At 41.5% G+C, this 27,746-nt stretch overlaps 1 protein-coding gene and 1 long non-coding RNA gene across 5 annotated transcripts in view; one reads left to right on the top strand and one right to left on the bottom strand.

Annotated features, from left to right (window-relative positions):
* Nucleotides 1-27,746, top strand: part of LOC121886069 — a 92,032-nt gene that overhangs the window by 55,974 nt on the left and 8,312 nt on the right. The gene's annotated exons all lie outside the window — the stretch shown is intronic.
* The window catches only part of ctif (CBP80/20-dependent translation initiation factor), a 59,363-nt gene continuing 31,786 nt past the window's right edge, over nt 170-27,746 (bottom strand). The window contains exons 9-15 of one of the 4 annotated variants that reach the window (XM_042395975.1): nt 23,410-23,490; nt 18,304-18,384; nt 17,439-18,015; nt 16,009-16,308; nt 11,698-11,853; nt 3,949-4,002; nt 170-3,245 (exon numbers count right to left, since the gene is read on the bottom strand). In XM_042395975.1, coding sequence (XP_042251909.1) covers nt 3,024-3,245; nt 3,949-4,002; nt 11,698-11,853; nt 16,009-16,308; nt 17,439-18,015; nt 18,304-18,384; nt 23,410-23,490 — 1,471 coding nt within the window. In that variant the 3' untranslated portion in view covers nt 170-3,023. The remainder of the gene's footprint in view (nt 3,246-3,948; nt 4,003-11,697; nt 11,854-16,008; nt 16,309-17,438; nt 18,016-18,303; nt 18,385-23,409; nt 23,491-27,746) is intronic. The other 3 variants (XM_042395976.1, XM_042395977.1, XM_042395978.1) reach the window with 3 other exon arrangements.

The following is a 27,746-nucleotide window of genomic DNA, read 5'->3' as shown; positions in this document are numbered from 1 at the left end:
GTCTATCCGGTAATAGCAGAGGAAGTGATGTGTGTGCCATTGTGTGTCTTTTGTTGATGTCTGAATATCTCCATGATGCCACGCTGATTTGAGAATCGAACTCCGATGTGACCGGCGCTGAAGAGTGAGCCGACAGAAAAAAAAACAAACCACAACACAGATTCTTCCATCACATCTTTTTCCTGTTAGTTTATTTTTCAGTTGCTTAGAAAAACAAAACAAACAAGAGCTCACAGATGACCCACTATTGCGAATCTACAGCTTTTGTCTGTGCACCGACCGGAGCCTCGTTTATTTTTTTTCAATATTCATGAGAATATGCAAATGAAGGTGCGTCTCATTCAAATGTCGAGTGAGTCATGTGACCCGAGCAGAGGGGTCTAAGGGCACGCGGGGTGGGGAGGCTCCAGTGCCACAGACGACGACAAGGAGGGAGAAGGGGGAGAGGGGGGGGGGGAAATCCCACCTGCCCCCATCTGCTGTGAGAGCGAGCCGCTCTTTGCATAATGCAAACTGACCGATGGGTAACTTTTTTTTTTTTTTCCTTTTTCATAAACTAAAACACAGTAATACCACACTTACACACTTGCCAGCAAGCTAGGTATCACAACTGTTTCAGATGTCTGGAAAACCCCACCAGAAGAGGAAATTATATATAAATGAGCTAAATATAATTTAAATAGAGCCCTAGAAATAAAATAACGACAACAAAAGACAAAAAAAAAAACAACAATGAAACAAATCACTTCTTGAGCAGACACACTCTTTACAGACGATTAGGCTGCACCTGCAAAAACATTAGTGAGTTTGAAATCACCCTTTTCATCTAACTAACCTTCTGTGATGTGTTTCTACCACACAGGATCTTAATTCTTGATGCAAGACAGAGAAAATAATATAAAAAACACTTAAAACTGCCCACAGAGATTCAATGGGAAAACTAACTATTTGTATGCATGTGCATATGTTCATGTTCGCGCGTGTGTGTGTGTATGTCTGACTACTTCCGAACAACGAGCTAATTCCTGATAGCCACACAACCACAGTCTTCCTACAGTATGTGTAACATTTCTGTTGCACTATTCCCCTCCGACAGCTCGATCACAATGGTTTTTTTTTTTTAAATACTTGTAAATATACTGTATGCGGATTATATATAGAGCCCATTTACAAATGGTACATGATTGGCTTGGTACGTCAATATTATAGTACACACGTTAGCTGGAATAAGGGTCACATATGACTAGCTAATGAGGTCATACAATAAGATTTTCTTCTTTTTCATTGTCATCTTCAAATACACAGGTTAATAGTTGTCATTTTTCTCAAAAACAAAGCAAGATCAAATACAGTCGATATTAAACACTTGCAAAACGTCCACTGCAAAGAATGGCTTGAGTAGGAGAAAATCTTTAAGAAGCCTTTCACTTCTGTTTTCTTTTCTCTATGAGCCATGCTCTCTTTTTTTTTTGTTGTCACATCACCTTTTTTCCTCTTCAAATGTGTATTTTGTTGTTTTTTTTTTAAATTCAGCAACAGAATGATGTGAATAACCGTTAAAGTCCTCAGTATGTCCTCCGCTGCCACAGGCCCCCCGAAACATGAGAGCTCCTATAAAAATGGATAATTGACAAGGCCACTAGTCCATTAAAACATCCTAAAACCCCTCGCTATGCTCAACCCACTTCTCTCACTACTGAGATTTTTTAATATTAATCCACAAGCACTGATTCAAATTCAATTCTTTTTTTTTGAAATTTTAAAGCAAATTGCCTCAAAACAGTGCAAACAACTCAAACCTGTGCAATAAGGCCTACCACTATAACATCTCATACGTACATTTTTATCATAAAAACAAGACTTCAAAATGAAACGACGACAACAATAATAAAAACAATAAATGATTAAAAAAATAATATCATTGATGTGGTTAACAAAGCATGGACATGCACGGCTTAACAGAAGAGAAGAGACATTCCCCTGTAGGACAAAAACAAAAGAATTAAATCTAATGCTGCTCCCCCCCCCCCCCCCCCACCACCACCACCGCAATATTTCTACTGATTCTATTGCGAACACCGGCCCCCGAGCTCGGGGAGCAGGGCGCTGGGGTGCTAGAGGGGTGTGTGTTGGGAGTGTGTCGTCTCACAAGGGCTCAAGCGGCCATCTGCCACCCTACTCTAGCCAGCCTGATCCTTTATCCTGAGCCCAGCCTGGCCCAGCAGGCCCGCTGTCTCATCCCCACAAAAAGGCTTCCTGCTGGGGGTGGGTGGGGGGGTGGAGAGAGAGAGAGATGTGGTGAGTTGGGGGAGACAAAGACGGGGAGGAGCAGTGGGAGCCCCACAGCGAGGCCCTTTGACCTGGTCCCTGGCCCGGCGGGGCAGACGGCCCAGACAGACAGCACCGTGTCTACTCCCTGCCTCCTCCTCCTCCTCCTCCTCCTCCTCTCTCTTTTATCAGCCACTCAGACCCCAGGGGCTGACGGAGAGACAGAGAGAAGGGAGGGTGGTGGGCAAACGAACACAATGAAGAGACTGACACTGACTACCCCCCTCGCCGCCCCCCCAATTCATCTTTGGGTACAGATCTCTCTATTCCCTACGGACAGGCTGCTGCCCTCTCCTCCTCTCCCCTGCGTGACCCCTCTCTTGTCTGTTCCCTCCTTTATCCCTCAGCAGCCACAGCCGGGCGAGCTGCTGGACTCTTGTGTGGCCAAGCACGCCCCTACTGGCCGTCTATTAGTGTTTTCTCAAATCTGTGTCAAGTAGGCTTTCATTGTTTGAACGCCACATGTAGTGTTGCCTTGATGGCTCGGGGGTTGACCCGTTTGGTGGCTAGTGTGGTCGCCTATCTTTGAGAAACGATTGAGTTGTACGATTAAGTTCAATAATAACTTAAAGCATGTATTTATTTAGGCAGGAAAAGTTATTCTTAAATTCTTGTGTTATGGGTAAACTAGAAGAGAATTTTTCCCTCGGGGCTGTCTCCTCTCCTCCCAGGCAGAGGGGGGGGTTTGGGGGGGCCTAGGCAGTGGTGGTAAGCTTTTGGATGGTACGGTTGTAGTATTGGGTGGTGAGAGCCTCCAGGGGGCTCCAGCGGTGTGCGTGCAGCTCGATGACCTCCATGAGGAGCGAGCGGGTCAGCTGGGATTCGGCCGGGCAAAGCATCTTGTCCCTGACGGCCGCTAGGAGCTCCGTCATCATCTCTGGAAGCTGTTCTTCCAGGAGACGCCCCGTGCTCTGCAGCTGGAAGGAGAAAAGTGGCGGGAGGTCAGAGAGAGTGTGTGTGTGTGTGTGTCTCCCTTACAGAGAGCAAGACACAACGTCTGGCACCTTGTTACTGTGGATACAGTCAGACAGCAGAGGTTCACACACCCTCTGGTCATAGAGCTGTGTGTACGTGTGTGTGTGTTTGTGTGTGTGTGGGAGCACGCTAGTAAGTAATCAAGACTGGAAGGCTGTGTTTGTGAGCATCTGGGAACTGTTTGCCGAACAGAGCTCACCTGTCTTTGCTCTTTCAGTTCTTGAACCTCTCGGCCTTATTTTCACCCTCAGACTTTGTGAGCGCTTTCTGCTCTCATACAATATGAATCAGATTTAATCTATAATTCTACTTCACCTGCGCTACTTTATTATTCACAACCCTCAGGAGAGACTGGCAGAGCAGAGATGGTCAGAACACAAACACTGCTGCTTTATAATAACAAAGATGTGTGTTTGAGATGCTTATAAAACACATTTGCTTTTGTACATACTGGAGATAAAACAGATAAAAACAAAACATGGGCTTTATGAGATTCAATAAGTATGATGTTAGTATTTGTTTATTACATTTGTTCAGATGTTTTTCTGTATTTAATTTTGCACAGATTTCAAAATCAGCCTGTAGGTTCAATCAAAGACACAAGTATTCTGCATATGTGTGTGTGTGCGTGTGTGTGGTCCGTACCTCCATAGAACAGCAGAGGACTGCATCCTCCTTGACATCTGTGGACTCTAACAGCTACAAGGGACGAGAGGAGACAATGTATGAATGTTGTGAAACACTTTATTTTACAGGTCCCTTGATTTTGTACCGATTTCCTGGAATTTTTCGATGTTTTGCAAACATTTTGGTGCAATTTGGTACAAATTAGAAGAAAACATGGGGGAATTGTTGGTTTAGACTGTTTACATTTGGATTCGAGTAATTTTCCAAAATGTTTCCAGAAATTCTTCATTTTTATGTGATTTGGTAGTAAAGGAGAAATGTGCTCATGAGAGTTTTTAAGAAACAGTTGAATATACTGATACTTAGTTTCACACACAAAACTACACACTGAGAACTGAGTATTTTCTGTCAGTTCTGTAAGTTTAAAGGTATACTATGCAGGATTTTATTAAAAAAAAAAACAATGTATAGACTCATGCAAAAGTAATCCCTCTCAATCATCACTTATGACCCACTAGAAGTGTGTGGCGGTGTATTTATCTGCAGAGACCCCGCCCTCTGCCTGTAATTTCTTATTTTCTTATTATTTTGTTGTGTTTGGGACGCTTCTGGGCGTCGACCTTTGGGCAGTGGGTGTGTAGCATCCGACCAATAACAGCACGCAGGGTGTGAGGTTGGGAGTCATAGCGTAGCGACCAGATTACATCGCTGTGTTTCTATCTGATTCAGTGTTTCCTTGCTTCTCCGTCTCCCTCTCTCTGCTGTGTGCTGCTCCTCTGCTGTTGGTGTATGTTTGACTGACACACACACACACGCAGAGCAGAGAGTGGGCGTATTTATTTGTACTTTAGAAAGTAACCGCTGTCAAACAATCAGAAAATAACGTTTTATTACTCTGATTCATGGCTTCTTTCTGGACAGCACCGCTCGCTCTCTTCATTCACTCTCTAACTCGCCTGACCACCGCTGCGCTCTCTCTCTCTCTCTCTCTCTCGCTTTTTAGGTGATGGAGGAGGGGCCGACTTTGAATGTTGTGTGTTTACAAACACCAACCGACAATTCCTGCATAGTATGCCTTTAATTAGTCTAATTTATTTAGGATTTTGGCAAATTAACAGCTTCTTCTGTTTTCTCATATAATTTGTACCAAATTACACCACTTTTTTCTGTAAAATGTCCTAAAAATTAAACATTATATACCAGCAAATTACACAGAAACTTTCCAGGAAATAAAATAAAGCGTTACAGATTTTAGAGCTGCACAAAATAAACTAAAAACAGGAGAAATCTAACTGTAGCAACATCAAGAAGTGCAGCAGAGTGAACAAACATACATAATGTATATTTTATATGTGGGCCACATGAGGAGATTAGTGTTTGTGTGTGTTAATCAGTTCACAAGAGAAGGAGAGAAGAAAAAGACCTAATCCCAATTGTAAATATTTTCTCTATTAACATTTTAAATCTTGGAGGACAACAGAGCAGGCTTTCATCCTGGCAAGCTTACTAACCATCACACATCAAGGCTCGCTTTATGCACACTGTATATCCACATACTGTACACACAGTGTAGCCAAAAACAAACAGCGGAGCTGGTAAACATGCTGGCTGGCTTTTCCCCCGAGCTGGCCCCATGGACAGATGGGCATACAACTGGCACTTTGAAACAATGCAGGGAGGGATGGCGACAAAAGGGAGGTAACCCAACACGCTAGAATATGAGCGTCTAGTGTCAGATCAAATAGGCCGTAAGGTTGCTGAATACTCCTTTTCTAGCTCGAACGCTGTTTTACTCCTTACAAGTCTGTTTCTAAAGTGTTTGATTAAGGGAGGGAGGTTGGAAAGGAAGTAACAGGAAGGTGGGAGGGGAAGTGAAGTGATGTCTAATTAAGCCTTGGAAGGGGTAGACCTGCTGCAGTATGAGCAAAGTAAGACATAAATACAGGATACAGGGATTTACTTATGGAAAAAAATAAGTGAGATCATGTATTGAATGCGCAGGAAACCAGTGTGTTTGGGAGCAGGATATGTGATTGTAATGTGAATAACATCAACAGGATCAAACTGAATAATAGCGAGGATAATGTTTTTGCATTTTCAGTTGGCAGTTACATACAAGCCGACCAAAGTCTGACTGTGTCCATGGCTTTATAGGTCAGGTTCACAATTTTTTTTTTTTAAAGTTTGTCCTAAAACAATATTCAGGTGCCCAAACAAACATTGACACGTTTTTCTTGCTGCAGTCTTTCCTCCCGTTCATACTCACCATTTAGAGATCCCTTTTATAATGTACTTTCAATGTAAACTGATGGGGAACAAAATCCACAGTCCTCTTGTGCAAAAAATGTATTGTGAAAAAGAAAGTTTAGATGATATGAAGCTCCAGTTGTCCGAATTAATCAAATCGAGTTGATATCTTTCAAAGTCTTTTTTAGTGCTTAATTCCCTTTTTGTAGGATCTTTCCACTGCAGGAAAACACCGTCCGTCATGACTCAAAGAGGGAATTTTTTTTACCAAAAGATTAACTTGAAAGATATCCGCTTTATTTGACTAACTCAGACAGCTGGAGCCTCACATTGTCTCCAGATAAACTTTTAAATACAATTTTTGCTCAAAAGAGGACTGTGGATTATGTGAAAGCACATTTGGAGATCTTCTAATGGTCAGTAAGAACAGGAGGAATGATGACAGCAAGAAAAAAAACACTTTCAATGTTCATACGAGCACCTGACTATTGTTTTAGGACAGACTTGAAAAACTGTGAACCTCTCCTTTAAGAGAGAACACTGTCATGGAAATGATGGCTGAATCTATGGAAAAAAGGAACAAAAAAAAAATCACTATCTGATGCTACGATCCACCTTCTCTGCGAGCTGGCCTCTTGTTTCCACACTGTAAGCTTGATGGTATTCCACCTATCATTCAGGCCCGGCGGTAGTGCAGACGTCAGCTCCTCAGTATGCTTAAACGGGTGTGGTGACAGTGTAGCCGTTTGATGTGGGAACTGGAGTCTCGTCGCTCCCAGAGAGGGAGAACTATGCGACAAGTAGGATTAGCTCATAATGAGTTCTCTGGGGAGGCGAGGGTGAAGTTTTGCTCAATACGTTTAAAATGGTCTAATCTATACTGATCATCAGTTCTATCCTTTGCAATAGCTTTTTTTTTTACTCTCTATCTGCTCTCCTCTATCGCTCCCACACCATAACATACATTCCGTTGCTCCGTTTTTACCTTCGTTTTCTAGTAGAAAAGGAGCTTTTCCAGAATAAAAAGGTCTCTGTGAGACTGTTTAACACATACAGTTTTTTTTCCTGCAGAAGCTGACAACATTCAGCCTTATCGCCTGTCAGTTACATCATGAAGTAACAAAGCTAGCTTCACTGGGAAACCTTGGGTTTGTGTGATTTCCATTTACAGTTTATTCATTCAAAAAGACATTTGATCAGGAACATAAAAAGCAACAAAAACTAGGACAGCTGTGATTCTCTTGTAGCGCTGAATGAAAGAAATGCATTCAACATGACAACAACACCTTCAGTGTTTGAATGAGCTCGACTAGAAAAACATCCTTATTCATGTACATTTTCTGCTGAGGCTTTTACTGTCTCTCGGTTTGACGTTTTTTGATCAAACGCATGTCTATTTGTAAATGTTGAAACCTGTCATCACACTGCTGACTTTAAAAAAAAAAAAAAAAAAAAAAAAAGAGAGAGAAAGGATAGACCGATGCTGAGAGGAAAACATGTTTCATCTGTATACTAATGACACACGGGAGCGCTCAAAGTTAGAATTATGACTACTTCAACTTCAACTGGGTTTCCAATAGTTGCATAGCAACAGCAGGTCTAGCGTTGGACCAGCACTTTCCATAAAGCCGGACTCAGACTGCAGAAGTTTTTAAATCCTAACTGATTTTGAAATTGGGCTGCATCACGTACATAAGGAGGAAGTTCACAAATGTTCTTCTCTCTAACCTCAAACATGCACACACTGCAAAATAGTAGCACATCGCACGCTACAGGATATTATTAAGATTATCGTGTCAGAGGGAGCAACGCACCGCCTCACATGATCTCGTGTGATCTCATGGGGGAGCAGATGTAAACAAAATGGAGACTGACATGGTGCAACAACTTGAGTAATGCTTTGAGGTGAGAAAAAACTAAAGCAGAAGGCTAAATGAGTCTGGATGAAAAAAAAATGGTTGAGGAGACGCAGCCAAACACGAGTTGTCTGTTCTTAAGCAAGAACCGGAGGTGAGATTCTGTCAGTTTTGATATCTGTCAACAGTAGCATGCTAGCTAACGTTGGCCTCCAGGGTTAGGATGTTTACTGTTGCTCGGCAACACCGTCAGCTGCTCCGGGACTAACGTTAGCTTGTTAACATTTCTTTCTCCCTGTAGACTTGTCTCACTCATTAGCTATTGTAGTCCTGCTCGGAAAGTAGTGACGTAATAATCCAGACTTTAACTCGAGGCGGCCCCGGTGAGTCTGTGAGCAGTTCTGGAGGTTTAAGATTGGATCCGTAAAAACCCCCTCACATTACCAGATAATCTGGGCTGAACATCGGTATTGACCCAGGTCCCAGACCAGATTTCTCCTCCGATTGCTGGGAGGGGTGAATTGGAGATAAATCAGCCAAAAATTCCTTAGGTCTGAGACCAGCATTAGTGCTTTTCTAACTGCTTAAGAAAAAAAGGCCTGAAAACAATTAAAAAGTAAAAAAGATTAACAACAGTTCTGAGACTTCAACGCCTACAACCGATCGATGCTCAGAATACTCAAGATACAGATTTTTTAAAGCAAACATACATGTGCATAATTACTGTCATGGAGTCGACTATGAGGGCTCGTGCTGAATTTCGAGGAGGGATACCAAGGCACAATATAAATAGCTAATGATGTCACCACCAGACACAGTGTATGCATGCTTTCTGCAGTCTGCAACTGCAAACCAATATCCTGATGAAAGCCTCTGTGGGCCACATGCAGGTCATTTGCTTTAGTAAAAGATGGGTTTATCTGCGAATTCAAGCGTCCTGCCACCTGTCCTGAATTTCAGGACTGTCATGTTCTGTTCCTGCATAAGAAAGCCATGTTTTTTATTAGTTCCTTTGTCTTTTTTTTTAAGGTAAATAATATCTTAATAAGAATCCAGTTTTTTTCATTTTTGCATGAGCAACTTACTAAAGGCAGTGCTTTAAATATTTATTTAAATATAATTGAAATATTAATTTCTGCTTTGCCAGAGAGTAGGTGTATTAAAACCTTTTAGTGCACATGTCTTTTGGCTCAGCGGCTGTTCTAAATTTAAACACTTACCACAAAGTTTTTTAACAACCGATGTAACCACAGTAACATGCTGAAACAGTAGCAAGCCTAACAGACAAACAAAAGAAAGGAAGACTTCTGTCTTCCTTCTGACAAATGCACAGTGAGACTACATTCAACAGAAAAAGTTTGCAGTGTTATATAAGCATTAGAGCTGCAACTAATGATTATTTTTCTCAATTAATCTATTAGCTGGTCTATAAAATGTCAAAAAATAGTGAGAAATGTTAATCACCATTTCACAAAGCCAAATGTGTAACCTCAAATGTCTTGTTTTAGATATTCAGTTTACTATAACAGACTAAAGAAACCAGAAAATATTCAAACTTAAGAAGCTGGAACCAGAGAATTAACATTTTTTTCTTAAAAAAATTACTCAAAACTATGAATCCAATTATACATTTTTAAATTTTGTTGATTAATTATTGCAGCTCTAATAAACAATGGATCAAATGACTGCTTATAATGTGAAAAAAGTATCACTATAAACTCTGCAGTTCCCCTCAGCTCCATGAAGCATTTTAGCATCTTTCAGCTCATTATTTCAGTTTTACAGCCTCTGATTTAACTGTCTTGGTTCAGTCTAACCGCTCTCATCAGCATCGTTTCCAGACACATCGGGCAGCAGTTTTCAGCCCTAAAAAAAGCTAATAAACCAACTGCACACTACCTGCCCGGCACTTAACAGCTGACAGAGTTGGCAACTAGCTGCTGAACATAGCAGAGCATTTTAGCTGCTAAAGAGCCTGATATTTTACTCAGGAGATGGTGGAGAGCAAAACAGAACTAATGGTAGAGTGAATGCTAGATTTACATTCGCCAGGTGACCAGAAACACAACTCCAAATGAATGCTGATGTTGCTCCACATCTGGTGGATGTGTAAACAGGCAGTTGTTTGCTTACACATTTGCTAAACTTAAAAGCTGAGAATATGTCAGTTTTGTGTTTACAGCTCAATGTGCTGCCCCAAAGTTGCTAAAAAAAAAAATCAAATGATATAACACTTCTGGCAAGTGATCATGGTGTGTAAGGGGATAGGTGAAATTCCATTTGAAAGTGCGCTTCAGTGCAGACTCACTTGAAGATTATCTAACGCATTGTATATGTGGATTGCGGCATTTTAAAAACCACTAGAAAACGTGTATATTATCAACAGCCTGTCAGTCTTGAATAGATGAAATCACCACTCATTACTCAACACACTTCCTAAAACACCTCAGTTGTACTTAATCGAATCGCACAGGCGTACACATACGCTACAACGCGCAGGCACATGCGCTTACATATGCAAGCACACACAGAGGCGAGCGCGCATTATAGCGTAGCTTGTAGCTGGAATTCGACAACTACATGTTATAACAGGACAAGTCAAAACAGCAGATGGATTAAAAAAAAAAAAAAAAAAATCAGGAACAATCACTCTGGGAAACACTGGCTCGCAAACCCAAGCACACACATATAGCCTACGTATAATTAAACAAATATTTTGACAGTTGTTCACAGGTGTGTTCTGACCTGAAGCATCGTCAGGCTAAATGCGACGCTGCTGATGCGGGACTACAGAGGTGTGTTTTGTGTGTATTGCTGACTGATCACGCTGCGTGTCCACACCCTGGGTCATGCTGCAGAGTCTCCTAACAAGCTGAGATAATGCCCTGGGCGTACGCTTAGACAGGGTGTTGATGGCATTATAGTGTTGCGTCGCGTTTGTCAGCCAGACGCGAAGGGTGTGTGTCGAGTGCCAAAACGGGAGGAGGTGTGGACGCGGATGGTGAAACTACCTGGCGCATGCCTGAACCCTGCCATTATTTCTTCCTCCCTCTACAAACATTAAAAATAATTTTCACTCCCGGATTCTGTCGTCTCCCCCGATCCTTTCGCTCTTCTCCTCTACCTGCCATGCCGTGCGTAAACTTCCGCTGCAGTAACTGTCGACCCGACCACAGTCTCCTCTGCTTCCTCTCACCTCTTCTCTTCTCTCTTTCTAACCCCCCCCCTACACCACCACCCCTTGCTCACTTCCCCTTTCAATATTCCATCTGTCGTTAACCACTTCTTGTATCGCGGTAGGGCTGGTGTGGCTACCCTATATGGTTTCCATGGTGACTGAGGGGTGGTGTGCGCAAAACAGTGTTACCAGCTGATGAGAAATGAACCTGGGGTCATGCGTTTTCCTGGAACTCATGATGTGCTAACTGTTTGCACCACTGACCAAACCCACTGTGGTGTCTGCTGTCTAGACTCGGTCTGGCCGAAAAACAGGAAACTCAGTCTTTGTGCATGTATTGATCGGAACAGGCGAAATATGCAGACACAGCCGGGCGCTTTCTTCTTATTGGAACATGCGGATAGGGGATGACTCATTATTGACATACTTATTGATTTAAAAAAAGAAAAAAAAAAGGTGCAGTTGTGTGCTGAACCGGATACAGACCTCTCGTAGGCAGGTGTAGATGGGACAGACCAGCACCCTGAAAGGCTCCCCGGAGCTGCTCCTCATGGTCCCAAACACCTCGCACAGGAAGGTGATGAAACCTAACCACCTCTCCACGTCTGACTGCTGGAGCTCGTCACGACGTGCAAAGTCCCTCTGTGGGGAGGAGGAGAGAGAAAAAAGATACACAGTCAGATCCAGATTTAGTTTAGGGGATACACTGACATGCTACAGTCCCGCTTTTGTAAATCTGTAATACAAGCTCTAAGTAGGCGGTAGATAGGTAGGTGGATATTAAAGTGTGTCATAAATTTATCAGCAGTGATAAACTATCTTTCCTGGCAGAGCCATTAATCACCATTAACATCTTTACCGTCTCTCTGATGGGAGTTTTTGTAGGTGGCACACGCGTATTAACCTCACAACCTGAAGTACTTCAAGCCAAAAAGCAGTTGAAAAACACATTAAACATATTCATGGATTTCTTTTATCTGCCAGAGGTAGAGGAGAATATGTTAATTTAGTTTGAAAGTGAAGGGTAGTGAACCGTGTCAGTGCTGTGAAAGTGTTGGGGTTAATATGGGTTAATGCTTAATGCGCACTTGTAGAGATGTTATACAGCAGGTTAAACGAAAACTTTATTAACGCACTCTGCTTCTCATATTTTTTTCTGGAGTGTACCGCCTGTTACTGCCGACTCAAGTGCACTGGAAGAGGCTCATATTCTCACACACTCGTACAACTACGCTCCTGCCTGTAAGACTGAAAATACTCTCCGGGCTGCAGACGTACACAGAATATCAAGCTTTGAATGGGATCCAACGGAAAAAACTCTACGCTGTCGAAAACAAACGTACCGTACACGCTCAAAAAAAACAACCGCACACACCTCTCACACACGCTTTACCAAGGACATCGCCACGGTGTTTGACACATAAACAAATCAGCGAAAAGAGGAAGACGTAGTGAAGCCGACAAACAAAGATGGCTGAAGTGAACAGAAAAGACAAGCTTAGGTAAGAAAAGAAGGTGATGAAGAAAGTGTCAATAGTATAGGTGAGAAAAAAAAAAAAGCCTTGCGAAATGAACAGCATACTTCACAGGTAACGGGCTGGCTATGTTTAATCACAGCAGCAACAAATCCTGATGCCTCTCTTTTAATAAGCAGAGCGGTCACACACTAATTGCCCCCATATTGAGATCCAGGGGTCTAGAAGCAACATAGTACATCATTAATGAAGGCCTTCATGAGACCACTTATGACATTTAAAATGTTTTAAAAGCAAAAAACCAAAATGTCAAAGACAAGAAGGGGGTCGGTGCTGGCTGGGAAGTGGAATGAAAGAGAGCAACAAAGAACAGGAGGGACCACACAGCTGTGAAAAGGGGGAATAAATTTTAAAAAGCGGAGAAAAGGGGGTAAAAGGATTAAGGCAGGATTTGCTACTGCTGGCTCTGGGATAAAAATCTCAGCATCTGAAGAAAGAGATGTTTCAGTGGAAAAAAAAAAAAAAAAGACACAAAAACAGAAGGGAAGAGAAAAAAAAAAGAAGTGTAGGAGTGTAGCTTGAAAGAGCATCTGCAGGAGAAGGAAACAAGAGTAGGAGTGAAGGAAGGGAGGGAAAAGGGAGGAGACATGACGAGGCGGCGGGTGGGTTAACATTTAGACTTTGAATGTCATCGTGAGACAGCGTGTACGTCTCGTTTGCTTACTCCTAGACAGTTTGCTGCTCCGGCAAAGTCGTCTGGCTCTGGAGAGCGGAGCGAGGGGTGAGAGGGAGGAGAGCGGTTAGAGAGAGAGAGAGAGAGCGAGAGAGAGAGAGAGAGAAGGGGAAGTGTACAGGGAGAAGTAGTGAGGCGCTGGCCCGTGTCGTTCTGGGTGAGGAGAGGCGATCAGACGAGGGGGCGCGGGAATAGAGAGCTCATGAGGGACAAGGGGGGAAAGGAGGGTGGAGGCAGTGAAATGTATAACGGCTGAGAGGATGTTTTCATCACGGGTGCGAGACTGGAATCGAAGGGATGGAGGGTGAAGGGAGGGGACAGGTCTCTCTCTCTCTCTCTCTCTCTCTCTCTCCCCTGGGTGTTTTGATTCGCTACTTTGCCCACTGACATTTACAACATCACACACACACACACAGTCTGCTTCCACCTGAAAGTGCTCTTCCATATAAATCTAAGGTTGAATGAAAACTGCTGAAATTACAGACAGGATTTTGTTAAAGTACTTTCTATACTGTATGTTTTATCTACTCTATTATCAAGCGCTGCTAGTTTAAAATGACATTTAAATGGGCATTTTGAGAGCATCTGCTTAACAATAACTTGTGTATTTCTTCAGATATTTGGGTGGAAGCAACACAGGGAGGAGCTAAAAAAAAAAAGTAAAGCAATGGACTTTTATTTAAATAAAGGAAGGTAGTTTTATCAAAAAGGTTCATTATCAATTAATCTGAATCATTTTTTTGATGAATATATGAACCTTTTAGTCTATAAAATGTCATAAATTAGTGAAAAATGCCACTTTCAATCTTCCAGAGCGCAACGAGATACATTCAAATTGACTGTTTTGTCTAACGGTCTCAACCAAAAAAGTTATTTAATTTTTTCATTATATAAAACAGAGAAAAGCAGCAAAATCCTAACAGTTAAGAAGCAGAAACCAGATAATGTTTGACCTTGTTGCTTGATAAATAACTTCAACGATTCAATATCAGAACTGCTGCCAGATCATTTTTATGTCGATCATCTTGAGTTTTAGCACCAATCGTGACTTTATTAGTCAACTGAGAGAACCCACATCAAGCTGTAACGGAGCCAACAAACTGAAAAAAAAAAACCCCACCATGGTTTTGGATATCAGCCATCAGAATGTGACCTAGATTCAATTATATATAAGTGCACACAACTTTTTTTTACAGAAGATAACACTATTTTCTAATTCAAAAACTGAAGATCCACTGAGATTCAAAACATTGGTGCTGGAACAGACAGGAGCGGAGTCAGTCATGTTTTGACCATGGAGAAGCTACTGTGTCAGCTCATTATCAAGACTGCAGCTTATTGCCGCCTACAGTCTCCAACAGCAACAAAGAGAGATATTTATTAGACAGGGATGCAAACTCATCAGGGGTGAAAAAGAAGAACAAGATTTATTTTGTCCCTGTTCGACTGTGGCGCCTGGCCTTAAAACACATCCACCCACACCCATGTTTTGGTTAAGAAATTTCACATAGGCGTGGTTATGTTGCAAATAGGGGCTACTAGTAGGCTACAGAGAAAATAGATGATAAGGAAAGAAGGGATGTCAGTGACTCATCGATTATCAGTTAATTGCTGTTAATAATTCAACCGATTAAAAATATATTAACTTCTGAGGGACGTGCAGTGTAACTGTGAGAAAATGTTATGTAGATTTGCTGCAGTACATGTTTGGACCACCGGGTGAAGCCTCTTACTTTTTTGATTGAGTGTGTTTGGTGACGGCCCGTAACGGCTGCCCTGATTGTAAAACAAACGCACCTCCCTGCCTTCCGAGGAAGATAAAAGTCGCAGCGTGCCTCGATCTGCTCACCGTGGCATTCGGTTTGATGAACTCTGAAGCATAAAGTTGTGAAAATTCCACTGAGTTGTTGTCTGGCGGCCGTGCGGTTCAGCTGTCTGAGGCTCATGCTAATGCTAAACTAGCATGCTGCTAACGTTCAGGACCAGCAGGTCTCCTAATTACATATTATACCTCCAACAGAATCAACACAGAAGTGATGAACTGTATAAGCGACACTCCTCTGCTCTGAGTATGAATCAGTCATTCAGAACTATGAGCTGAAGGTGAACTGATGCTCTGTGTTTAGATATTTTGCGCTGGTCTGTGTCACGTGCGCGCATGCTGTAAACAATCCAATTGGCTCATGAGTGTGATAATCTGTTGTTTTTTTTCTTACACCATTGAAGTCCACAAACAAGAGAGAATGAATGGGAATTTATCTCTTGCTCTCTCAACAACCTCCCTTGACAAATAAACTTGTAAGTGCTCTCTGATGGATAAAACTATTTCAAAATTGCCTCAAACATATTCTTAGCAATTCTGTACTCCAAGACAGTCAAAAGAGATAACTACACTACTTTGGCAGCTACAGTAACAGATCCATCCATTACATCTAGTCAATAAAGAACTTAGTGTTGATATAAAAAGCAGGTTCATGGAATTATTGAGACTGTTATGAAGTCTGAGTTATCTGAATGCTGACAAAATATAAGAAAATAAAAGAGATGAGGAAAGCCTGCGGCTAACAAGATTCTCTCCAGCGCTCTCACCTGCAGCATGTTGAGGAGCAGCGATCTGAACTTGGTCCCCTCCACCATGAACAACGCCATTTTTTCACAGAGCTTGGCTGCCGTGGCGGCGAAGCTCCTGTCTGACACGGCCTTGGAGTAGATTGTGCTGACCACCTGAGCGAGGGTTTCCTCGGACCGCGCCGAGCACTGCGCCTCTTCCATGAAAGAGGCCAGCTGCTGCTCCACGCCGCTGCTGTTGCTCCTCATGCTGTTGAGGAGATCCACCAACCGGTCCATGTTCTGCGATCCGGAGCCCGACGCCTGCACGCGTGCCTCCTCCTGAGGAAGGAGAGGGGGGCGGGACATTAGTGGTAAGAGACTGGTGATGATACAATTTCCAATTTCAATGAGTTTGAGCGATTAAAGAAAAAAATAGTGTTGAAAGATGATTGCAGCAGGTATTATGAGAGACATTTTAGTGCCATCAAAGAACAATATATGTATACAGTAAATAGATAAAAAGCTACTACCAGTCTAATTTGTTGATGAAATGTGGTTGAGTTTCTCTCTTTACTTACACTGCTTTATATGCTATTATATTCACCTGCATGACAGATGATACTCACTTTGCTTCCTGTATACTGCGTATCCAGCCACAACATGTCAATAGCAACATCATCGACATGATATGAAACCAAGTCAGTGGCTTGTGACATAAAAAGCTACTTATTTTGGTTTTAGTGATCTGTGTATGAATTTCACCACACGTCCAAAAGAAAAAAGAAAACTGACATTAAAAAGATAACATATTGAAACTGACATGAATTCAGTAGTTAGATATTTATTGAGGGGTTATGGTGAAAGCCCTGTACTGACCTGCTAAACTATAAAAAAAATGCTGCTTAAATAAGTTGCAAAATAAAAAGAAATACTGAGAATATTATATGCTCTAATTCAGTACTCCCTCATCAAGTAAACACCGGCTCCTAGTCTGGTTTCATCGATTCACTGGCGTCACTGAGGATATGTTTATCGTTTTGTGCTTTGCTGCCTGCTGGGGAGTCCCGTGCTGTCAAATCAAACCACCCCTGCTGGTAATGAGGTAGGTGTAGAAAGAGGAGGCTGAGAGCAGCAACACAGCCGGGCTGACTCGCCAGTTTAGTGCACACAGTGGAAAACATCAAAAACTGTTAAGCTAATGCCACTTTAGTTTCGTCACCTCCTTAGTGAGAACATGTACTCCCCTGCCAGTCTGAGTGTGTCAATCTGAATGCTAAATCGCTGAGTAGATAAGTGACTAAAGCAAGGCAGTGTGAGAAAAGTGTTTTTCTGCATGTCTGTATATTAAAGACAGAGCATGTACGGTATGCGTGTGAACATAATGAAAGTAATTATAAGACTAGTACACATACACATTAGTCCTGATTGCGTTAATACTGAATGACAGGTTCTAAGCAGCTTTTCGGTACCTTGTCCTTTAGTCTCCTCCTCAGCCTCTCCTTTGACGACTGAAGCAAGCTGATTTTGGGCTGCTTCGAGTGGCCCTCGCTTGCCTTACCACTTCCTGGTGGGTTAACTGTCAGATCTGGGAAAGCCGTTGTGTTGAATGTTGACTCGGATTTGGGCGATTCATTGGGACTTCTACTGCTGTCTTGAGGCTCCTCTGTTGGTCTGAACTGCTCGTTGCCCACTTTTACATTCTCAGTCTCTTTGTCTTTGGTTGTTCTTGGGGGTAATCCTTTATCGCATGTGGGATTTGTCTGTCCATGCCCCTGACCTTTCTGATTGTGATGCCAGCGCCGGTTCTGGCTGTATCCGTGGTGCGGGGGTCCTCCTTGGCGCTGCCCATGTCCCCCTTGATACTGGCGAGGCGGCCGGCCAGCGCTATTGTTTCTGTTATCTCCCACTTCTGTCAAAGTCTGCTGCTGTTGGTTTGGGGACTGTTGTTGGGTTTGATCCCTCTGATGCGGCGGTGACTGCTGTTGTATCAGCAGAGACTGGTTCTTGCCTCCTCCTCCTCCTCCTCCTTGAGGCCGCTGCTGTCTCCTGGAATGTGAGCAGGTTTCAGTTAGCTTCATTGTGATGTAGTAGCAGCTGGCTTGTACCTTGTAACTCTGACAACCCCTCTGTATCACACTGCCACCATGATGGTCTACAACCTTTTCCTTTCCTCTCTGTTCTCAAAACTCACTACAACACGTTAGCTGTGTAAAAAGGGTCCTCGTCTAGTCAAAGCGACTAACAGCTCTCTGTAAATATTACCATGAAAATTCAAACAGCAACCCGTCATCTACTAATACAAACTAAAACTTCAAAAGCCCAATGACTGCTTACATGTGGATGCACAGCGTGGCTGTGTTTTCCTGTCCTGCATAGCTCTGTCCCTTTTGCTGTACTGGCTCTGGGCTTGACAAGCTGCTGACATATGGTCAAAGGGATTAGCCACCTTGGCACAGAGGAGGCAACCAATTATCTGCCTCAGCCTGTGAACTAGCATAAACTCAACTAGCAGTGGCTAGAACACCTTTGTTCAGATACGCTCAATTCTGTAAGTGATTTTCACACACGAGTTAAATAGTGATCTGCACATGAAGGAAATCTTATTCTTAAGTTTGTAAGTACATAAAAGGGATTTGCATTTCTGGGCATTGGGATGTATATAGTCAGTCAGTGACAGATCATTTGTAATTCAAGGTGGATGATCAATTTCATTTTGGGTCGCTTGAAGTTGTCCCTGTCTTATTGTGGCCAAACAGTCAGAAACTCAGATGTAAGCGACTGAAAGACCAAGTTAGGCGAATTTTTCAGTTTCAGCAGCCAGATACCCTTCGCTGTAGTTCACCACAAACTTGCTTCACTTCATTTTACCTGCCAAGGGACCACAGATACAAAACCTGGTACAAAGCGTCTCTTCTATTTGCTTTTTTTTATTTGTCATTAATATTTTCATACATAGTCCCTGACAAATCAATTTAATAAAAACACACTATAACTAACAGCATAAAGGCCAACATGAAGGGTTGTTGAGAAAGCCACAGCACCTTGGACTCCAGAGTAAGTAGGTAATCCACTAAATGAGCCACGACAAATTAGATGAACCATTAAAACTGGGGGGGGGGGGGGGGGGTCCAGCCCTTATGTTTGAAATGATAGAAAGCTTCAGTATAGTAGTTGTGTCTGAATTTAAGTGGTTATAGCACATATAAATGTTTAATGTTGGACCATGTCTGTCTGGCCATCTCAACGTACGTCAATGTACTCAGGGACAGGTTTTTTTAAAAAGTTTAAATAGTACAAAAAGCACTAAAACACCTTGCAGTCTCAGTCAAACTGTACTCTCTTTCAAAGAACCAGAGAAGAGAGGAGGGCCGACCATGAGGTGTCTTTAATACAGATACAAAAAAAAAAAGATACACAAAAGCAAAACTCGTGACACCACTCGGTCTGTGTACTGTGAGCCTTGTAGGAGGCTGGACTGGCTAGAAAAGAAAGGCTGTGCAACTTTCCGAACAGTTTTTTAGAGTTTATCAATGCCAACACTGCAATGTGGGTTTTATCGTTCGCTCACAAAAAGCCCTTCTTTGCACTTTTTAATTTGCCAAACCTTCAATAGCTCAATTATTTAGACCCAAACATGACAAATGAATGAACAAGCCAGACATTTTTGAGGTTGCAGAACAAAAAGGTACAAGCTATTCTACCCTGTGAAAGAAAGCTGTGTGGTACTGTCACAGGCCAAGTTAAGTTTGCAAACATTTTTTATAAAAAAAAGTTCATTCTATCCCAAATACGGGGAATAAAGCGAGAAAAGAGTTGTGAGCCTGAAAAGTTGTCCAGGAAGAAATGTGTACAATGTATTGAATTAAGTATTCTATGGATTTAAAACTGCTCTATAACTGAAATCAGGCATGGCGCTTGAAAACTTTAACCACTGGCAAATAAATTAATATAATAACCTTGGAAATGTTCTTTGGGCTTGAAAGAAATCTAATGTATTCCTACATGCAGACCAGACACATTACATGACCAGACAAACTACAGCACAGATACAGAGCAGAAATAATGGATTTGATTGTGGCAGCAAAATTGAAGAGATAGCTTTGGACTGACCTTTGTAGAACTGAAGAATGAAATCTAAGAAAAGTAGTTTAACAAACAGTCTAACACCAACTTTTCCACTTCAGCCAAACATAAAAACTTTTTTGTGATATTTTGATTTGGGGGGGGGGATTAGAAGGTGGGATTAAGAACCGGGACATCATGTTCCTACATAGCTAGTAGGGCTTTTCTGTGATACTGTATATTGCGATATGAAAAAACACAGTACATGTTATTCATGTACAGATATACAATATTAACAATCATAATTTTCATCATTTGGGTACTTTAAAAGTCTATCCTCTTCTAACAAAACAAATCCAAAAGAAGATGTTGTTATAAAAATTATGATTACACTGTGTATGTGTGTTACTATTTTACACAAATCATGATGAATTGTTCCGGTTTTGTTCTGCAACATCAGTAGACTCATCAACTAAGGTTAAAGGAAGTTCAAAATTATATTTGTAAAAAGGAATCTCATCGTTATCTATAAAGTCTGTACTTGACAAATTAGGGGAAGAATTGAAACGCCCACCTGTACTGTATAAAAACTCATTGTAGGCGCTCCTGGAGGAGCCTTTTTCTTTGTAACCTCATCTTGTGTGTTGCACTGTGAAAAGCTCCTTCTTGTACAAGAAAATAAATTCTGTTAAACTTTGATACTTCGGCTCCGGTCTCTATTGTTTTAAAGGTTATTATGAAGAAATTCTTTTGACAGATGTAAGTACAGGTAGGTCTGGATACTGCAAGTTTTGTGTGTGTGTTGTGTGTTAAGTGTTTATTACATTAGGGCATGGACCAGCACTGTGACAGTAACTTTTAACTATTAACCAGCACCGGGATGAGGTGCTGCTGATAACGGGAATACACGCGCTCAAAAACCGCCTCGTGAGACTGAACGCCTGCCTCTAGCATCCAGACGACATTATCTGTGACAGTAGAAGCGTCACAGGCATGTTTACAGGCAGGTGATACACAGACTCTGCATGCACAGCGATCAGTTCACTATGTGCTCTGGTGAAGGGGTGCACTTGATCAGTTGATCAAACAACCAAAATGGGCAGTGCTTATTTTCAGGTTGTTGCAGGCGACTAGCGGAGCCTGCTTTGGTTGTTTGATAAATTGATAAAGTGCACCCCTTCACTAGAGCACATTGCGAACTGATCAAACTCCATGTATCGAAGAACTCTTAAATCAGACTAAATTACGTAATATCAGCTGGACTTTTCTTGCAGATTGGTCATGGAAAATGAGAACATTGCAAGTTTTCCTTTTGTATCAAGCAGCAAAAAAGTTGTAGCGTGTTGTGTTGATTTGCCTTACTTGACATTGCGCTTCCTGCAATGTGACTGTTGCACATGCGCACATCGCAATGTTGACGCTGAAACGATATATATAGTGCAGCCCTAATAGCTAGCTACATGGCTACAGTCATGAAAACTACTCCTACTACTACTTACTCCTACACTGACATATTTCTAGAGCTGCAATGATTAGTCAATCAATTAATCAGTCTATCAACAGAAAAATTAATCGGCAACTACTTTTCAAGAAAAAAAGCCACCCAAGACTTGATGGCTCCCACATCTTCTGCTTTTCTTTGTCCTGCATTGTAATAAATTCAATATTTTGGGATTTTGTCACATTGGACTCTATAAAACATCAAAAAACAGGGGAAAATACCCATTAAATGTTTTAGACTAATAATTTAATGGGGAAAATAATCTGTAGATTAATCTTTCATGAAAAATATTGTAAACTCTACATATTTCTCTGATTGTTGCGAAAAACAATAAGTTAACTACTAGCAACCGTTACCGCGGCTTCCATGTTAACTGAAAAGGATGGTGGACGTGGATGTATGACACTTGTTAATGTTGACTGTTAAGATCCAAACAAACAAAATAACACTCTCTACCAACAAGAAATATGCCAACATGAAGAGAATGATGAATGAGAATGATGTCCTGTCCCTCCTGTACAAACTCGATGTTGTCACCCATCTGTATGTATGTATGTGTGTGTGTACACTGGTAGGAAGAGAGAGAAAGTGAATGTATGCAGGTGTATTTATAGCCCTTTTTGTGTGTATGTGTGTGTGTTCTCATTTGGTTTATGTCTTGCCTGGCCCCTCTTCTTCACTCTCTTGGGGAGGCTGGGAGACAGTTCATCTTCAGACTCTCTCCTCTACCTCCAACAGCCTCTGACACTATGCAAATATTCTCAGTGTCTTTCTAAGTCAGACGTTCATCGTCTTGACACGTTTTTAATTGCATGGCTAATCTAAGTTCTTCTATAGAATAGAACAGTAAGTCAGATTTTTCTTTTTTTTTTTTACAACTAACATTAACTTCTACGTAGCTGTTTCTTGAAGTTTCAATATTTTAACCAATGTTTTACTTCATCATAATCAGTGTAATACTGTAGCTTAACGCTGACAGGCAGAAATTGTGACATCTCATTTAATATGATGGCAGAAGGTGAGATTTCAGAATCTTTTGCAAAGCCACGGACTGCTCGACAGAGACGCCCTGACAGTTGAGGACTACGATATCTCAAACACACACACACACACACACACACACACACACACACACACACACACACACACACACACACACACACACACACACACACACACAGACACACACACACAGACACACACACACACACACACACGTTCGCTCGTCTCGTGATTAATTTGATCTTTACAGCAGCTGTTAGTTTAGGCTCAACTCTAATAAGCCATTCTCCTGATCTACTGGCGATGCGGAGAGGTGAAAGTGAGACAGTAATTAAATGTTAATCACATTTAATGACTGTAAGCTCTGCAGTAGTTTGAGTGTTGCTCAGACTGACCATCCATCAGTCACATTACTGCCAGGGAGATGTTTGCACTGAGGATAAATGATGGGGCCACTGATGAAATTTCATCTCACAAAATCTTGTTACTTGGAAACAGGTTGTCTGGAGTGATCAACTATCTAATCAAATGAGAAACTGTAATTTATTTATTTTTTTGTTTTTGTTTGAGATGATGAGTCTGGTAGTATCGAGGTAGTGATCAGATTTAAAGTATCTTAGTGTGATGCTGTCTGTATGTGTCTCCTTTTTTTCCCCAAATCCCTCTATTTATACTCTACCTACTCCTTATTTTGGGCTGCTCAAGTATTTGATGGAAACAAAATGAAACAAAAAGAAGCACTTTATTCTTGTCTCACCAATTATCAGTTGACCTTTGGATGTTGAGCCTCTGTCGAGTAGAGTGAATCGAGTTCACGCCGTGCCATATGTTGAAAATGTGTTCAAGTCTCATTCTTTCCTCATGTTGTCACTAACCTGGCTGAGACTTGCCGCATTCCCCCTGGGCCAGTAGGCAGAAGTATGGTTAACTGGTCTCGGGTGAATTGATCAACCACTCTACAAGGCAGGAGAGGAGGGTATGCCACAATGCAGGCGATTGGAAGGATGGAGGTATAGATGAAGAGCGAGGTAAAAATGGCAGAACAATTTGTAGAAAACGGCGGAGGAGGAGGAGGAGGGAGGACATTTTTGTAGACAGCATGAGGAAGACAGGAGATAATAGAAGACGGAGGGGAGACATAAAAAAAGCAGGGAAGCAAAGCGGAAACAAACAAAAAACTACAGGTTGATAACTATGTCATTCAAACAACATGCGTAGAGAACTACAGGAAGTGGAGGATGCCATGGTAACTAAAAAGGTGAAATGAATTTGACAGATATGATCATGGGAGGAGGTAGGATACTGATGATCGATCATTGGCTGTTGCTGTGGGTGTGTGTGTGCGTGTGTGGATGGAGAACTCGTCGGCCCATTGGACCGTTGGTTGACCCAGACTAGCAAATCGATTGGCCCGGGGGAAAAGACGCCTGCAGGCAGACAGTCAATAACGCAGCCCGAGCTTCATACAGGCCACAACACACTGGTTTAATGGACTGTGGGGAGACGAGTTTTGACTGCCTGACTGAGCATTTGTATTATAGCCCGACTGATACAGGACTTTTTAGGCCGATACCACTATTGATATTTGAGAGTTTAAAGAAATCTGACAATGATACATCAGCTGATTATTTTTATTTAAACCCATATAAATCCATAACATAAAAAAAAACACAAGCTTCCCTACTTTGGCATTTCTGTATTTTCTTATTTGTTGGCTGATACTGATACATCTGCAATAAACTAATTATATACATCAATAATATCAGTCGGGCTATAATTTGTTTTTCTATTTCCATTGTTGTTTAAGTCTTAAAGGATATGGCTGGCAATTTTCTATGTTCTCATTGTCAACAAATGTGCTGTCGCCGCTGTGCATGTGTGGGAATTGCTGTCAGGATTACAGAGCTTCGCTAGTTTGTTGTGCTACATATCACAACCTCTTGACTTTGTATTATATTGTAAATTTCTCAAATAACTTCCCGCTCATGTGCGGTGGCGTCTGCCTTACACAGAGGTACTCTCCGGAGAGTGAGAACGTGATCGCTGTTATTAATCCTTGGAGCTACTGTGCACATCCTCTGTGGCTCACTGACATATTTTTCATAGTTTTTAAGACAACAACAGAGGTCTACAGAACAGAGGAGTGAGATAAATCAGGCTTTGGATACACACACACACAATATTTGTAAGTAGGATCGACTCATTGTTGGTTTGGCTCTGCACGTGAGATTTGGTGACAATAAGAAAAATATAGAAAACCGCCAGTATTCAAAAACAAAAAAAACCTCAGAAACATACTCGATGTATAGTGCATACATGCATGTATACATTGGAGAATATAGTCTGTAACCTTGAGTTGTTGTGGCCAGAAGATATCAGCATAAAAGCTTTAGTGGGGTCAGAGAAACATGCAGACTGGCTGTTTCCTTTTACTGGAGTGAATAAATGCATATAAACACACATACACACACACACACAGAGCAGACATGGTCCTTGATTATAAAATAGACAGTGCAATTGGTACTCTGTGTGCTGACATCTAGAGCCTCACAAACTCTTTAACAATTATATAAACATGTCAACACTCAGCTTTAAAGCTCAAATGAGACTGTTTGTTCGGCGTATCTCTTTACAGCAAACGTGTGAACAGCGGATGCTCGATCAAGCAGGTAGCTGGTTTAGTGATGAAGTGTTAAAAAAAAAATCATCTTTCTTCAGTTGTGAGCGTGAACATACTTTGGACCAAAAGAACACTTGACTGAATAAAGTCGACCGGAGCTTTCTAAAAGCTCCACAAAAATGCACAGACGTTCCATCTTTTTAGAAAGAGAGAGAGAGAGAGAGAGAGAGAGAGAGAGAGAGAAAAAAAAAGGGACGAGGAAGGAGCATATTAGCTCGTACTTTGCCCCTTTGCTGTTTGGAGCAGCGAGCGGTAAGCAGCACATTCCAGTAAATCACAACTAATTTCAGCCCTGCTTGACGTGCCTACTAAAGTAGAAACACATGCACTACCTCCCCTTTCTTTTCCTTCCAGCCACAGTCAGCCTACGCTTTTCCTTTACTCAATCTCACAGTCTCACTCGCTTTTTCTTTTTCTTGTGCTTCTCTGTGACTAACAACCGTCAAGTTGCACGATGCACATGGTGTATTTGCCGATATGCTTTGTACACAAAAAAAGATTTATATTAATCTCTGTGTTTCATCATCTGCTTCCAAGTTTTACTATGAACTTTCCTTCACCCAGCTGTGTTGATACATCAGGCACAATACAACACAAATGTAACGTTATCTGTGTGGTTTCTCATGACAGTGGATGTTTATTGTCACAGGCTACTGGTTGTTTTCTGTTGCACAACCTGTACGCGAAAGAATATCGACATAAGAGGATTACCATGTCTCATGGACAAACATATGCAGTTGATGTGTTTGGTGAGCAAACAACACTAAGCTTCATAAATGGCAGTATGGAGAAAAACTGTGGAAGCTTTTTTTTTTTTTTTTTTTTTTCTGTGTCAGTTGACAAATTCTTTACTACAATAACCTGTTTCCACACTTTCATATCTAATCTTTTATACTGAAGCAGGGTTGCTTGGCCAGGCTGGATAGGTGTGATGACTCATTCACATTACATTTATATTTTCTGTGTCTACTCTCCTATTGTGTATGAAAGGCTTCCCGACTACCAACAATGATGACATTCTCCAGTACCTTTCCTTACCAACTTACTGGATTCGCTACTTAAATAGATGAATGGTGGTGTGAAAAACCATTACTAAAAGCCCAGGTTGCTTTCACCCCCCCCCTCTCTCTCTCTAGTTGTTGGGTTTTGTAAAGACAAGAACATGATTCCCAGAAAGTAGGGCTGCTGGATTATAGCAAAAATCAATATCACAATTATTTTGGTCAATATAATCACGATTATTTAACACGGTTACTCAGTGACTTTGGAAACATCATGCATTTATTGAACTTGAGTAACCAGGTCACAGTCGGTTTTCTCCAGAAAGCTGATTTCTTAACCGTCATGTAAGCGAGACACCTACTTTCTGTAATCAGAGTTTGGGATCAGAGAAACCTGGTTTCCACAGGTAGGTTTTACTCCCCGGAGAACACCGATTTCTCTGCCATGTGTACACATTACCAGGTTTCTAATCATCTTTTTACAAGTAAGCATGTGCACGGTAACAGACTGCAGACAGAGAAAGTGTGGCGCAGAGCTGCTGGATGAAAGCAGAGATCATTATACGGAGCGACGCGTCCTCGTATCTAAAAAAAAATAGAATCCAAAGTCTGACTGAAACTAAAGCAAAGTAGTTCGTAGATGTCTTTTGAACTTGAACTTTTGACTGTTTGTTAAATTCAGACACATTCACGCTGTGAGGAGGAGCTCTGCCTGTCTGTCTCTCACTGCGCTGTACGGCTGCTCCGACACACGATGCTCTCGACACAAGACACGACGAGAGCATCGTTATGAAACGTAATGCGTCACAATAATCGTTTCATCTCGATTATCTTGTTTTCATAATTGTTGGAAGCCAAAATGGTCATTGAAAATAAAATTCGATTAATAGCCCTACTAGATATATCCCTTGAAATCTGCATTGTGAGACCAGTTACAGCTTAATTTCTCTCTCCAGCCTGTCTGCTAGAGTTATACTTTTCTGTCCTGTCTTCTTATCCTCCGCCTCATCTCTCCTTTGATATTTGGTACAAGGAGGCAGAAGAGGGCTTTTTCCAAGGCTTTATAATGCTACATAACATAACCACAAAAGAGATGAGTGCTGATACGACGCTAAAGTTGGGTTCACATTACATACAGCCTGGTGGGAAATTTGTATCGAAAGTTTCAAAGGCTTGCACTCACCACCTGAGCAAGTTTAAGGTTTACAGGGAAGGATAGATAGGAGACGCCTAGAGCGGACCAAGCATATGTTTTTCAATTTGAAATACAAGTCAAAAGGTTTTTGTTTAGTATGGCAGTATATTGCTGCCACCATGACAAAGAAAAGCTCATTATCTTGTCACAAACCTTTGTAAAACCTTGTTTTAATATGATTCTTTTCATGATATACATCAACATGACAGTTTCTTGTTATAATATGTTTTTCTTGTTATTGCTAGATACAAAATTATTCCATTTTTATACAAATTTTTTTTTGTAATAACAACATATCACTTTATCTTGTTATATCGCAATCTTTCTTTTTATTTC

Source organism: Thunnus maccoyii, chromosome 19 (genome assembly GCF_910596095.1).
Source record: "Thunnus maccoyii chromosome 19, fThuMac1.1, whole genome shotgun sequence".
Taxonomy (NCBI): Eukaryota; Metazoa; Chordata; class Actinopteri; order Scombriformes; family Scombridae; genus Thunnus; species Thunnus maccoyii.
Note: the sequence above shows the minus strand (reverse complement) of the source record. Positions and strands in the feature narration are given on the sequence as shown.